Genomic DNA, 13,332 nt, shown 5'->3' with positions numbered 1-13,332 from the left:
CTGGTTGTACAGTGACAGATTACACTTCAAGTTCACACTTCTCTCGTCCTAATAGTCTGACTGCCCCGCTGTGTTGCGTGTCTTAAACACTTCAACAAGAGACTTTGAATTCATTTTAGTGTTTTGAGAGAGTTAGATTCACCATTGAATCAGCTTCTCATCTAAGCGGTGCAGAAAAAAAGAATCTCCCCAAGTTTAGAGAAAGCCATTATGATACTACTGCTGAGTACAACATGGGAATCTTCCAAGATTTGTCTGCAATGCATCACAATATCGCTTTCTCCAAATTATTCATTAGATCCTAACATCCTCAGCTGCTGATCTAGTACATTCATTTGAATGAATCATTACTTGCTGATTCAGAACCTTTTCACTCTTTCAAACCATTTATTTGATCAGAAGGTGGACGGGCAAACACTAACAGTTTTGTGACCCATAAATGAAATCAAATCCAAGTCAACATAAAGTTAGTGTGTACAAGACCAACACAGCAGACAGTCGAGCTTTAGCTCTGTTGGAATGCAGACCGGTTCCATTCAGTGTAATACAGTCTCTCCTCAGCTGTAGATAGATAGGCTTTTACTGGTCTAAACCACAAGCCCTGTGAATTTAAAAGACACATACTCGGTGGCAGGGGCGGTTTTAGCATCAGAGCTTTGGGTGGGCTCAGCCCAAAATGAAGAGACTAGATCTATGAAGAACTACACACATCAATATCTTCTTTACCATTCTGTGGTTTTACAGCAATGAAAAAATAATTGTTTCCGTATATATACTATATATATTCTGCATACAGGTTACTATATGGTAGAATTATGCTTGCATAAATAATACCAAAATCACTTCAGGGGAGTTTCAAGTAAAGTAACATTTTGCCTGGTAGGCAAAACAAAAGTAAAATTAAATCAAAAGGGAACTTCCTAACTTATTGGCTGGAATAATATTCCGACAAGATAATAATATACTGTAAGCACTAAAGCAGGAGTTTGCAGTCAACTAGTTGAAATTAATATGTGGCAGTATTTGTGGGGGTCAAAATCTATGTAGGGTGTACCACCACAAATAGATCAGTGTATGGGAAACACTGACTATTAAATTGTGTGACTAGAAAGACACCAATAAATCTGAGAAAATGTACTTTAATTTTGAACAACAGCACTACAACGGTGGCATTACAAATGGTATTATGAAATTATTGTGGGGAAAAACAAGAATGCCACTTTTTTTCATGAACTTTAAGCAGAAAATTAAAAAATAGTTTTAAAGCAAAAATAAATAATAAATAAAGATAATTTTAACATTGGCGATAGGTCACCCCTATCGCTCTTACTCGGTCAAAAACCATCAAAAAGCGTCACATCAACGAGAGCACTAGCACACATGGAGGCTTTCTCGCTGGCCCCTTCCCTCTCCTCAGCCTCTGTCAATGATCTCCTAGATAACTTCAATTCTAAAACCCTAAAGGCTATTGATGCTGTAGCTCCCATTAGATCTAAACTAATCTCCGGTAAGAAAAAAGCACCATGGAGAAACGCTCCCTCTGTAAATAACAAAAAAAGAGATTGTAGGAAAGCCGAGCGCAAATGGCGGAAAACTAAACTTCACATCGATTATGACATCTATAAAAATAGTCTTCACTCCTACAACCAGGAACTAAAAAATTCAAGAAAATTCTTCTTCTCCGACATTATCAGCAAAAACACCAATGACGCTCGCACTCTTTTTGCCACTGTTGACAGGCTGACAAACCCCCCCCCACAAATTGCCCCTGATCTTCTATCCAATGTCAAATGCAATGAATTTGCGACCTTCTTTAGGGATAAAATTATAAATATCAGACTAACTATTTCCACATCAAGAACAAATGTGGCTCCGCCGCACCCACAGAATAGGTGCTTAATTAACATGACTCAGTTCAATGTCATTGACCATAAGAAACTAGAAGAAACGATACGAGGCCTTAAATCCTCATCGTGTTGCCTAGACACCCTGCCAACAAGCTTTCTAAAAAATGTCTACAGTTGCCTGGCGACCGACATACTGAAGATAATTAATACCTCTCTTCTTACAGGCATTTTTCCAAAATCTCTAAAAACTGCAGTTGTTAAGCCCTTGCTTAACTCATTGAGTGCCAAGGACGGACATGTTCGTCATTTCAATTAGTAACGTAGAGTGCCAAGGACGGACATGTTCGTCAATTGCGTTTTTTGACGGTGGGGCGTCGATCAAAGCCTTCTGCCTCTGATGTACAAATATTATAGCTATTGGATGTGTCTAACCTATTTTACAGAACCCTTAGGTGGCGACAGTGCTCTCCACATAACAGAAAGGCAAGGAAAAAACAAAGAAGAAGTCGTTATGGAAACGGAAATCGCATCGCATCCGTATGCATCGATATGCTGAAGCACGTTACTGCAGCTGTGCCTGCAGCAGCCAATCTGCTCCCACAATTGAGCCGCTCCGTGTCGGTTGCGACAGCAAATCCGCACATCCACACCGTGGAGTTGTTATTATTCAACTGGAAGCATCGTTGCCGGTGACAAACACACGCGGAACGCTGTAAAAAAGCAGGATGTCTAGCACCCTTCACTGTGCGCACAGCAAACTCAGCAGAGAGCCACCACAGACAGGAGGAGGAGTGTGCAGTTGAGGCGAGGCGGGGCGGGGCGGGGGCACGCAGAGCAGCACACACACAACACCCAGACAGACCCAGGCAGCAGGACAGGATTGACAAACGCAAGCCAGAATATCCGATGCCCACCAGCAGCAGATGAAGACCAGCAAGAAGCTGCAACCAGCAGCGCACGCAGGGGCCAGCGCTGCTGGTTGTAGCTAAAAAATATTATTCTGCCAAACAGAATTCCCTGGCCTTCACTGTTTTATTGAAGGAAATTATTTTTGAGGTGTGACTACATTAGAAAAGATTAGCTTCAGAGTCAGTGATGTGCTTGAAATGTTTAATTTCACAAAAGGCCAATTATCTCAGCTTCTAGAAAAAAATTGCTGTTTCTGGATGAATCAAGCTATCTTCTCCGGCTCATAACTAAAGAACGGAAAATGGGATCAATAAACTTTTTTTTGCAGATGATAGAATAGAGTCTCATCGTTCTTTGTGCGTGTTCAGTGTTTACATAGTAATATCACACAATATTCTGTGGGCCTCGAGAAATCACTGAAAACGCTCTGAAACTCTGGCACTGGGAGCATCCGTCCTCCAAAAGTGGCTGGCACTCAATGAGTTAAGAAGCGTAGCCTCGACCCCTCTATAATCAGCAATTACAGACCAATATCAAATCTTCCCTTTATTAGCAAAATACTCGAAAAAACTGTCTACCAACAACTCAATACCTTTCTATCCTCCAATGATCTCCTAGATCCCTTCCACTCAGGCTTCCGACCCCATCATAGCACCGAAACTGCGCTTATCAGAGTTATAAATGACATCCGAATGAACACTGATTCAGGTAAAATCTCAATCTTAATGTTACTAGACCTCAGCGCTGCCTTTGATACGGTTGACCACGAAATTCTATTGGACAGACTGGAAAACTGGGTCGGGCTTTCCGGCACGGTCCTAGAGTGGTTCAGATCTTATCTGCAAGACAGGAACTACTTTGTCTCCATTGGCAACTACACATCTGAACAAACCAAAATGACATGTGGGGTACCCCAAGGATCAATTTTAGGTCCTGTCCTGTTTAACCTTTATATGCTCTCTCTGGGCCTAATTATGCAAAAAAACAAAATAGCTTATCATAGCTATGCAGATGACACCCAACTCTACATAGCCCTCTCATCGGATGACTATGCCCCCATAGAGACACTGTGTCAGTGCCTTGCGCAAATTAATGATTGGATGTGCCAGAATTTTCTCCAACTTAATAAAGACAAAACAGAGATAATTGTCTTCGGCAAAAAAGAAGATAGGCTCAAAGTCACTGCTCACCTCGAATCCCTATCTTTGAAGCCAAAGGACCAGGTAAAAAATCTTGGCATTATTATTGACTCTGATCTAAATTTCAACTCCCACATCAAGCTTATAAGAAAATCTGCCTTCTATCATCTAAAAAATATAGCAAGGATTAGAGGCTATATGTCCAAACAAGATCTTTAAAAACTAATTCATGCTTTCATTTCTAGCAGGCTAGACTACTGCAACAGTCTTTTCAATGGTCTTCCCCAAAAAGCTATTAAACAACTACAGCTCATTCAGAATGCGGCTGCTAGAGTTCTAACAAGAACCAAGAAAGCTGAACACATTACACCAGTTCTCAAATCCCTGCATTGGCTGCCAGTAAATCTTAGAATAGACTTTAAAATTCTGCTAATAGTTTACAAATCTCTCAACGGGTCAGGCCCACACTACATCTCTGAAATGCTTCTACACTATGAACCATCCAGATCCCTGAGATCTTCAGGCACTGGTCTACTAATTGTCCCGAGGACCAAATCAAAACATGGTGAAGCCGCGTTCTCCCACTATGCCTCTCATAACTGGAACAAACTCCCTGAACACATTAGATCTGCCCCTACTCTGCCTATTTTTAAATCCAAGCTAAAGACCTTTATGTTTACTCTTGCTTTTAACTGCTACTAAACTACTGCCTCTCTCGGCCTGTAATTAAAAAAAAAGATTCTTGTACATTTCCAACAAATGGACTGTGCATGTAATAATAATACTGAAGAATGCCTTGTAACTTATTTAAAATAGAAATAATGTTTCATGTTTGTTAATTTGAGTATATATTTTAACTAAAACTGTCGGCTGTGTTTTTTATGTGTTTTTTATATGTGCATTGCTTTGCTGCTTGTTTTTTCGATTATTTTTTTGTAAAGCACCTTGAATTGCCTTTGTGTATGAAAGGTGCTATATAAATAAAATTTGACTTGACTTGACTTGACTTGGCTCAACCAGCCCATCTTACTGACCACCAGGGGTCCTGGTCCTTAATCCCTTTTTATTACTACCATGCCACTGGTACTGTACACAAACAAGGCTGTTTAAATATCTGCCTTGCACTCCCTTAGAGGGAAATAACAAGCCTGTAAGAACTTTTATTGAGATACTGAACTAACATCACAGCAAGACATAAGTGATGCCATGCACGCATGTTAAGCTATCGTCATCATCACATCAGACAGGCTGTGTAAAGCAGCCACTTGCGATTCTGAAGGGCTTAATTTCATTCAGATAACAAGGGACCCGTTTGAAAATGTTTGTCACTTATGCCATATGTTTCTCAAAAAACATCACATCCATTTACACCGCTTACTGTGAGCTAGCATGACATGGCTGGCTGGTGCCATGGTAGCCTACCTACCTTCCTCCAGTCCACCTGTTTGTCTGGCAGGCACAGCGACAAGTTCTTTTGTTTAGCCTACGACAACGTTATGTGCTAATTTGCATATCAATATGCGCTAATTAAGTAACTACTAATGACTCTGACTGCTCAATGCTCACCTCAGTTTCATTGATCATGAGTGGGGAGAACGATTGTGTGGACTGTGGAGGACCACTTCGCTGCTGTACTGTGTGTGTGACCTGTGTGAAGTGATGTGGGATTAGGCAGATAGATGGAGGAGGGAGCGCCTGCGCAGCCGTGGTTCTAGAAACTTTTCGGGTGGGCTGAACCCCCCTAAATTTTTGTCTCAGCCCATCCTAAGAACATAGAGGGGGGGGGGGAAAACACGCACACAGCGCATTGAGTGTAGTCAGAAACTGCTACTAATGACCACCATGGATTTGGAGAGGAGGGGGAAAAAAAAAAAAAACTTTTTTTTTGCCTCTATTTTTTTGGGTGGGCTGAGACTATTTTTGGGAAAACGGCCTAGAACCGCCCCTGCTCGGTGGGATCCTGGGTAGAGTTGGGTACGTACCGAAATCGGTACTTTTAAGGGTACCGACCGAGTACCGATTCAAGTAAAATCTGCGGGTACCAAATTTCGGTACCTGCTGAGAGCGTATCTGACTATCTGTGTGTAAAATGTTCTAATTAAATAACAATTTTGAAATTGATAAGTTTGGACACATTTTTTTACAACTGAAATTACATGTTTGTAATTATGGAAAGTAAAGTACTGAACAAAGGTACTGTTGGGTACCGGTACCAAATTCCAAGTACCGGTACCGTTACCGGTATCGGTTCAAATGTGAACAGTACCGTACAGTACAGTTGTTGATGTAATATGGGGCAAGGCCACTCAGTGAAATTAATTCTAAACATCACAGGTAACCAGTGCAATAAGGACTGAAGATTGTACAGGGAGGCCACACCGTTATTAGACTGTGTCTAATAATGTGTGATAGGGTTCCACAATTTAATAGGGTTAGATTGAAGAAGTGCACAGTCAATCCTAAAACTAAATATGCTAAATCCCAGATGGACAATAAACGCTCTGGACAATAAACTATTATCGCATCGTAGAAGTTTTGCACGCTTATGCATAGACATTGTGACATCATCAGTGATGTCATGAATCCTTGACAAATGATAAAATAAGGGGCAGCGTTACTACAAGAACACTAGATATTATAAGAATGGTATCTTTCTTCTACCATTGTGACATCATCAGTGAAGTCATAAATTCCTCTCCATCATGCATTGTGACATCATCAATGACATCATCAGTGCTGTCATAAATCCTCCTCTCCTGGTGGTATAAGACCAAGTAGATGGCGGCTAAGAATCAGAGCTCTTCCTTTGTACGAATCAGAGTGATAAGCTCACATACTATATCTCTCCTCTTAGCTAAGTCATCGTACAACCTAAGAGCCAACCTCCAGAGATTTGTGAGAGTACACCCTCAAGAAGGGATCTTTCCTCTTAGCTAAGTTTCTACTTGACCTAAGAGCCAACTTCCAAACACATTCTCTCAAACACCATCCAATCTCTGTCCGGTTCGTTTTCAGCTTCACTGAGAGACAAAATGGCTTCCAGATCAGAGGAGGATCTCTCCTGTCCTGTCTGCCATGACATCTTTAAAGATCCTGTCATCCTGTCATGTAGCCACAGCATCTGTAAAGCCTGTCTGCAGAGCAGGTGTACACAGAGACCAATACATGACTGTCCACTTTGTAAGGAAATATCCTCACAGAGTGAGCCACCTCGTAACATTGCGTTGAAGAACCTGTGTGAGGCATTCTTACTGGAGAGAGAGCAGATAGCTTTAGCAGGATCTGAGCTTCTCTGCAGTCTGCACTCTGAGGACGATCTCTCCTGTCCTGTCTGTCGTGACATCTTGAAAGATCCTGTCATCCTGTCATGTGGTCACAGCATCTGTAAAGCCTGTCTGCAGAGCTGGTGGACACAGAGACCAATACATGACTGTCCACTTTGTAAGGAAATATCTTCACAGAGTGAACCACCCCGTAACTTGGTGTTAAATAACCTGTGTGATGCTTTCTTAGTGGAGAGAGCTCTAGCTTCAGCAGGATCTGAGCTTCTCTGCAGTCTGCACTCTGAGAAACTCAAGCTCTTCTGTCTGGACCATCAGCAGCTAGTGTGTCATCTCTGTCTGCATTCAGAAACACACCTCGACCACGCGTTCAGACCCATCAATGTAGCTGCAGAGGATTACAAGGAAGAACTCCACAAATCACTGAAGCCCTTAAAGGAGAAACTGAAGCTCTTTAATAAAGTTAAAGGAAAATTTGTAGAAACACAAACTGCACAACACATTACGGTCCAGGTCCGACGCACAGAGAGGCAGATTAAGGAGGAGTTTAAGAAGCTTCACCAGTTTCTGCAAAAGGAAGAGGAGGCCAGGATCGCTGCACTGAGGCAGGAAGAGGAGCAGAAGAGTCAGACGATGAAGGAGAAGATTGAGGGTCTGAGCAGAGAGATAGCAGCTCTTTCAGACCCAGTCAGAGTCATAGAGGAGCTGAGAGCTGACGACGTCTTGGTCCTGCAGACAATAAAGGCATTCTTCTCCTTCTACAAGGCTACAGTCGAAAGAGTCCAGTGCCCCTTGCTGGAGGATCCACAGCTAGTCTTAGGAGGCGCTCTGATAGACGAGGCCAAACACCTGGGCAACCTGAGCTTCACAGCCTGGGACAAGATGAAGGAGATGGTCTCCTACACTCCTGTGATTCTGGACCCAAACACTGCCGGTACAGAACTGATCCTGTCTGAAGATCTGACCAGTGTGACATGGGGACAGAGGCAGCACCCAATGAGGCTTGAATACTCCGGTGTCCTGGGCTCTGAGGGCTTTAACTCAGGAACTCACAGCTGGGATGTTGAAGTTGGAGACAAAACATTCTGGTTAGTGGGTGTGTTAGCAGAGTGTGTCCAGAGGAAGACAGTCATACAGTCTGGATTATGGGGAATATGTTTCTCTTATAGTCAATACGGAGCACGCTCCCCATCAGGTCCATACACTCTTCTCCCATTGAAGAAGAAGCTCCAGAGGATCAGCGTGAGTCTGGACTGGAACAGAGGAAAGCTGTCATTCTCTGATCCTGATAGTAACACACACATACACACCTTCACACACACCTTCACTGACAGGCTGTTTCCCTTCTTTGACACGACTGTGGAACCTCTGAAGATGTTACCAGTGAAGGTCTCTCTAACAGTGGAACACAAAGTTAGGGGGTGTGTCCACCGACCAACATGTTGAGCACTTGAAGCGCTGGTGCTGAGCTGAAATACTTTTCACGGCGTGGCCACTACGGGCTGAGGCGTCTGTAAGAGGATCTATTAGAGTTTTATGTCTTCACAGACATAAAAACAGAAACCACACAGTGCAATTATTACAAATTAAAATCACAATGCAATCAAGAAAATAAAAAGAAGATAAAAGAAAATAAATTAAAATCTTGAGAAATAAAAAATGAAAAAACTAAGTAAAAGCCATTTTTATACAAATTAGTTTTTAAATGAGTACACGGGTAGCTTGTCTGATCCTCAAAGAAGGTTATTCCACAGTTGAGCCCTTACGGCAAATGTCCTACTACCCTGTCTCAAGCCTCGCCCTGGGGACCGAGAGCAACAGCTGATCTGCAGATCTGAGAGTACGAGCAGGGGTGTAAGCTGGGGGTGCAAATGTTACTGAGCTGTCCTTGGCCATATGCGTAAACTTAAAATTCTGTGACATCCCCTTTAAATGTGATGTGTAGATCCACTAATGTAGAGAGCGAGCAATGCTCTATATATACGCCTGTCAAGTTTTTTGGGAAAGAGTATCACCACAGTAACATTAGGTTTTACTCTGTGCGCCAGTCTAATACACTTTTAAACCTCAGATCGGTTCATAATCCAATGACTAATGATGAAATTATTGAAAGCATTAGCCTCAATGCGAGTGCAGTTGCAGTGTCAGTGTAGTATAGGTGAGTATGAGCCTGATCAGAGGCATTACATAATTCAGTCAAACATTAGTGCTGGTTCCCACTTGATAACCCCAGTGCTACTCTCACTCATCCTCTTTCCTTTAACAGTCGATCCAGATTTCTGCTAAGGTGATTACCTGTTGAACACATCTTGTGTTAGAAAAGGTTTATTATCAAATTAATGATTTTTTTTAATGCCATGACAAAAATATGGAAGTGGAAAAATAACTTTTTTACATGACTTCATCCACCTCAATAACACACCAATTGAGAGTTGATGAGTCAATGTGGGAAGTGAAACTTGCATTCAACAAATGCACACTGGTTTGTTTGTCCTAGCTATAAGCTTTGACATAATGCAATGCAAGTGATGTCTACTTCTGGCAAATAAAATGGGTTTTGCTCATAACAAAAGAAGACCGTGGCGAGATTCAGCATAGAAAACGAGTTCATCGTCTATGGCGCATAGCCCCGTAGGCGTCTTCCCGCTATCTCAGTCCTTATAAATAAACGTTTATTAAATCTATGATATATGTATCACTTGTTTTTATACTAGACATGTTTTTCCCAATAATAGTTTTTTCTACATGTGCTTTTCTATCTAAAAATGCTCTAGTAATTTTTCCTATTATTCTTGCCCTGAATATTTATCAAATTGTTTTTTTCTAATATTTACATTCCAAATCTCTTTTGTGACGTAATGTCTATTTTTTATCTATTTATGATAATCTTCTGACACTCATTTAATTGTGTCACTCATTGATCAAACATGCTGTTTTGATGTATAATGCGATGTGTAATTTGATCAAGTATGTTGTTTTAATATGATTTTCACAACGCATGTGGTTCATCTGCTGCACCCACAGCATTTAGTATTGAGGGCACTCTCCTATCCCCTCACTGAGCCTTGATACCCTGAAGAAGACACTTGTTGCTGAAACATTGGTATTTTATAATAATAAAACTATTTTGCATCATGGCAATGAGTGTGTGGCTGCCTTCTTTCACACTTTCTTTGGTACAGTATGTGACAATAGCAAGCAAACTAAGCAAATTCAGAGGAAGTATCACAGCCGCAGTGTCCTACAGGCTCAGTGTGACCTGCAAGCTGAAAGACACGTGACCAGACCTCAGAAGTGACCTCAGATCCTGCAGATGTAGATGGTAACCCAGAGGTTCCCGGTTGAAATCAAAAGCCATGTGACAACATCTCCATCCAGGAAAAGAAGAGACAGCTGTGCATGCAGAGAGCGAGCCGTCACACCAACGCAAAAAAACAACAAGCAGAAATAAGAGGTAAAACAATATAATGTTCTCACATAACTTTAGTCACTCTGAAACAATGACCAACATGATGAAATTAATACATGCATTTTCATGAACTTCGATAAACAAAAGCTTGAGGGATTGCTCATTCATAAACAAATCGGAAATACCGTAACCTTCACTGCATTAATCAAAAAGATGTTTTGAAATACATGAATACATACTGTACAAAATTGGTAAGAAGTAGTGCTGTTCTGTCAATGTTTCAGTGGGCGCTATAAATATTGAAATCACAATCGTACTATAACAGTAAACTCTGACACCTATACTGTAATCATTGTTGACTTTAGACGTGCTTTCGACAAGGCTTCGAAAGACACCACTCAACATCACTTACCTACAGTATCATGGCATGACAGTGACCCCCCCCCCCAAACACAAAACAATGTTTAAAAACAACAACAACAAAAACAGCAAGGCCAAGATGGTCAAGTGTTGTCAGGACTCAACAACCATCTGTCATCGTCATATAGGGTCTAAACCACTAAACAATAAAGTCATTTATTTTTGATTGTAACACTGCAGTTCTTCACATTCAAACTTTCTGTTTAGAAAAACTTCCCCCGTTGGCCTAGCGATTACTGTAGTCCTTTAGAAGACAATGATAAACGTGTATTAGGTTCGCGACAGTCTCTGATCGTGTTAATACTTGTTGTGCCATTCACACTGACCGACACTCACCTCCTCAATGTCCAAGTTTCTTCTGGATTTGTAAATAAACTCCCCGATAGCTACAAAAACCGAGAGGACTAGTCCGGCCGCCAGCACAATAAAGATGCCCCCTATGTTCTCGACACCCAGGGCGCTGGCCTCCTTGCTGTCCTCCTCGGGGCAGCCGTTCCCTCGCCACCACTTCTCCTTCATCATGTGCAGCTTCCCCTCCTCCTGCAGCTGCAAGATGGCGATGGTGACCTTGTCTCTGTAGGGAGACCCTGGGGAAAAGATATGCAAACGTCAGGGTGAAAACTGGCCAGCTACGTACATGTAACTATAGGTCTTATTTATGCTTTGTAGTTGCTTTGTATGAACATTGTTTGGGGTAATACTTTATTTTTATAGTGACTTTTGACTTTATACAATGTGAAGTCAGCAAGACTGGTCAAGTAACCAACTAACGACTAGTACACTAGAGGCATCAGAAGTGCTAATCAACAGATAAACAGAAACTAATTCAGATTTCCTAGCTATAAAGTTGTTTCATGAGGTAAGTACCCTAATGTCCAATAGGGATGGAACAATATTATTGAAATTGAGTACAGTATATCGCAATACAACAATGTCACAATACATATTGTGGGAAAGAAAAATAAATCACAAAATTAGCTAAATTTGATTGCTGTAGTAGTCACAAATGAGACGGCTTTCCGTCACAATTTAACAAACATACTACCCCTAATCCTAAACCCTCACCTATGAACCTAACCGTAAACTAGACCTAACCCTTGAAATTATAGTACCGGTATTTGCATTTTAGCCAATAGCCCTAACCAAGTTTTTTATCTGCCTAAACTTGACCCTAACTTATCAACTGTCTATTCTTAGCTATTTTAGTAGGTGTACTCGATAATCGGTAGGATTTTGGATGACTGCACAAAGTCCTAACCTTCACCCGTTATGCATCATCCCATCATATGGGTCACGCCATGTTACTGTAATATCTGAGGACTGATGGTTGACATAAATTACTGTTTGTTCACCAGTTGTTGCTTGGCAACTGAAAACACCAAACAGTCTGTTAAATCCATTCTTGTTGGCATTCTGCACTTCCATAATCTGTAAAAAAAAACTGAAAAATGACCTTGTCCTACTTGTTACCCAAAACACCAGTCCCTGTCACATACAGTATATCAACACAAGGCTGATGTTTGCTTGTTTTGAATAAATCAAATGAAACAGTATTCAGAGAATATCTGCTGATCTGAACCGTCACTCTGATGCATAGAACAGGTGGGATGTGACAACTGTGTTCAAATCTCCATGAGTTTCAATTTGCAGTGTTCATTCACATACATGTATCCTGGCTATGCCGCATTTTAGCTTGGATGACTGAACGAAGGTGACAAGTTGCCAGAGTCCTAACCTTCACTCGTTTATTCTTCATGCACATGCAGATTTTTCCCCCCGGCATCGTCCCATCATATGGGTCACACCATGTGTATCACGCCAGCTGATACACTGTTGAATATCTACTTACTGTAAGTGATAGTTTGGTTGCTTATTATTGTTATTATATGATTTATTACTTATGACTGAGTCTTACCAATGGGGGTTCCCACTCCATAGCCCTTTGAATCTATCAAGCCTCCGATCTGCGTGAGGTTGCAATTGCGCTGGCTGATGTACTCGATGCTGGTCGACTCCATGAGAAGAGCGTAATCCGTAGTGAGGACCCTCTGGATCCCCTCCCGGTTGTTTTTCACCAAAGCGGTGTTTTTCCTGCTGCTCATGAACGCCCACATTTTCTCATAAGTGGAGATCTTAGATTTCTGTTGAATAAGAAAAAAAGGTTATATTTGATGATACAATATGTGACACGGTCTGGTGAAAGGGGTAACAATTAGGCAATCATGAAATTGCACAAATCAAGATAAAGATTTTTCATATTAAGCAAGTTTAGATGTTGAAGAACACACTCAATATATAACAAACAACATCAGCCTATGCTTATCATT

At 41.4% G+C, this 13,332-nt stretch overlaps 1 protein-coding gene across 1 annotated transcript in view; it reads right to left on the bottom strand.

Annotated features, from left to right (window-relative positions):
- Positions 1–11,302: 11,302 nt before the first annotated feature.
- LOC310776476 (glutamate receptor ionotropic, kainate 1-like) overlaps positions 11,303–13,332 on the bottom strand; it is a gene marked incomplete at both ends in the record, with an annotated part of 43,628 nt that continues 41,598 nt past the window's right edge. The window contains 2 exons of the mRNA XM_083636664.1: positions 11,303–11,592; positions 12,921–13,146. Coding sequence (XP_083492790.1) covers positions 11,303–11,592; positions 12,921–13,146 — 516 coding nt within the window. The remainder of the gene's footprint in view (positions 11,593–12,920; positions 13,147–13,332) is intronic.

The sequence above is a fragment of the Poromitra crassiceps genome, assembly GCF_964638095.1.
Source record: "Poromitra crassiceps genome assembly, chromosome: 5".
Taxonomy (NCBI): Eukaryota; Metazoa; Chordata; class Actinopteri; order Beryciformes; family Melamphaidae; genus Poromitra; species Poromitra crassiceps.
The sequence above is the reverse complement of the archived record's forward strand: the minus strand, read 5'-3'. Positions and strand labels throughout refer to the sequence as shown.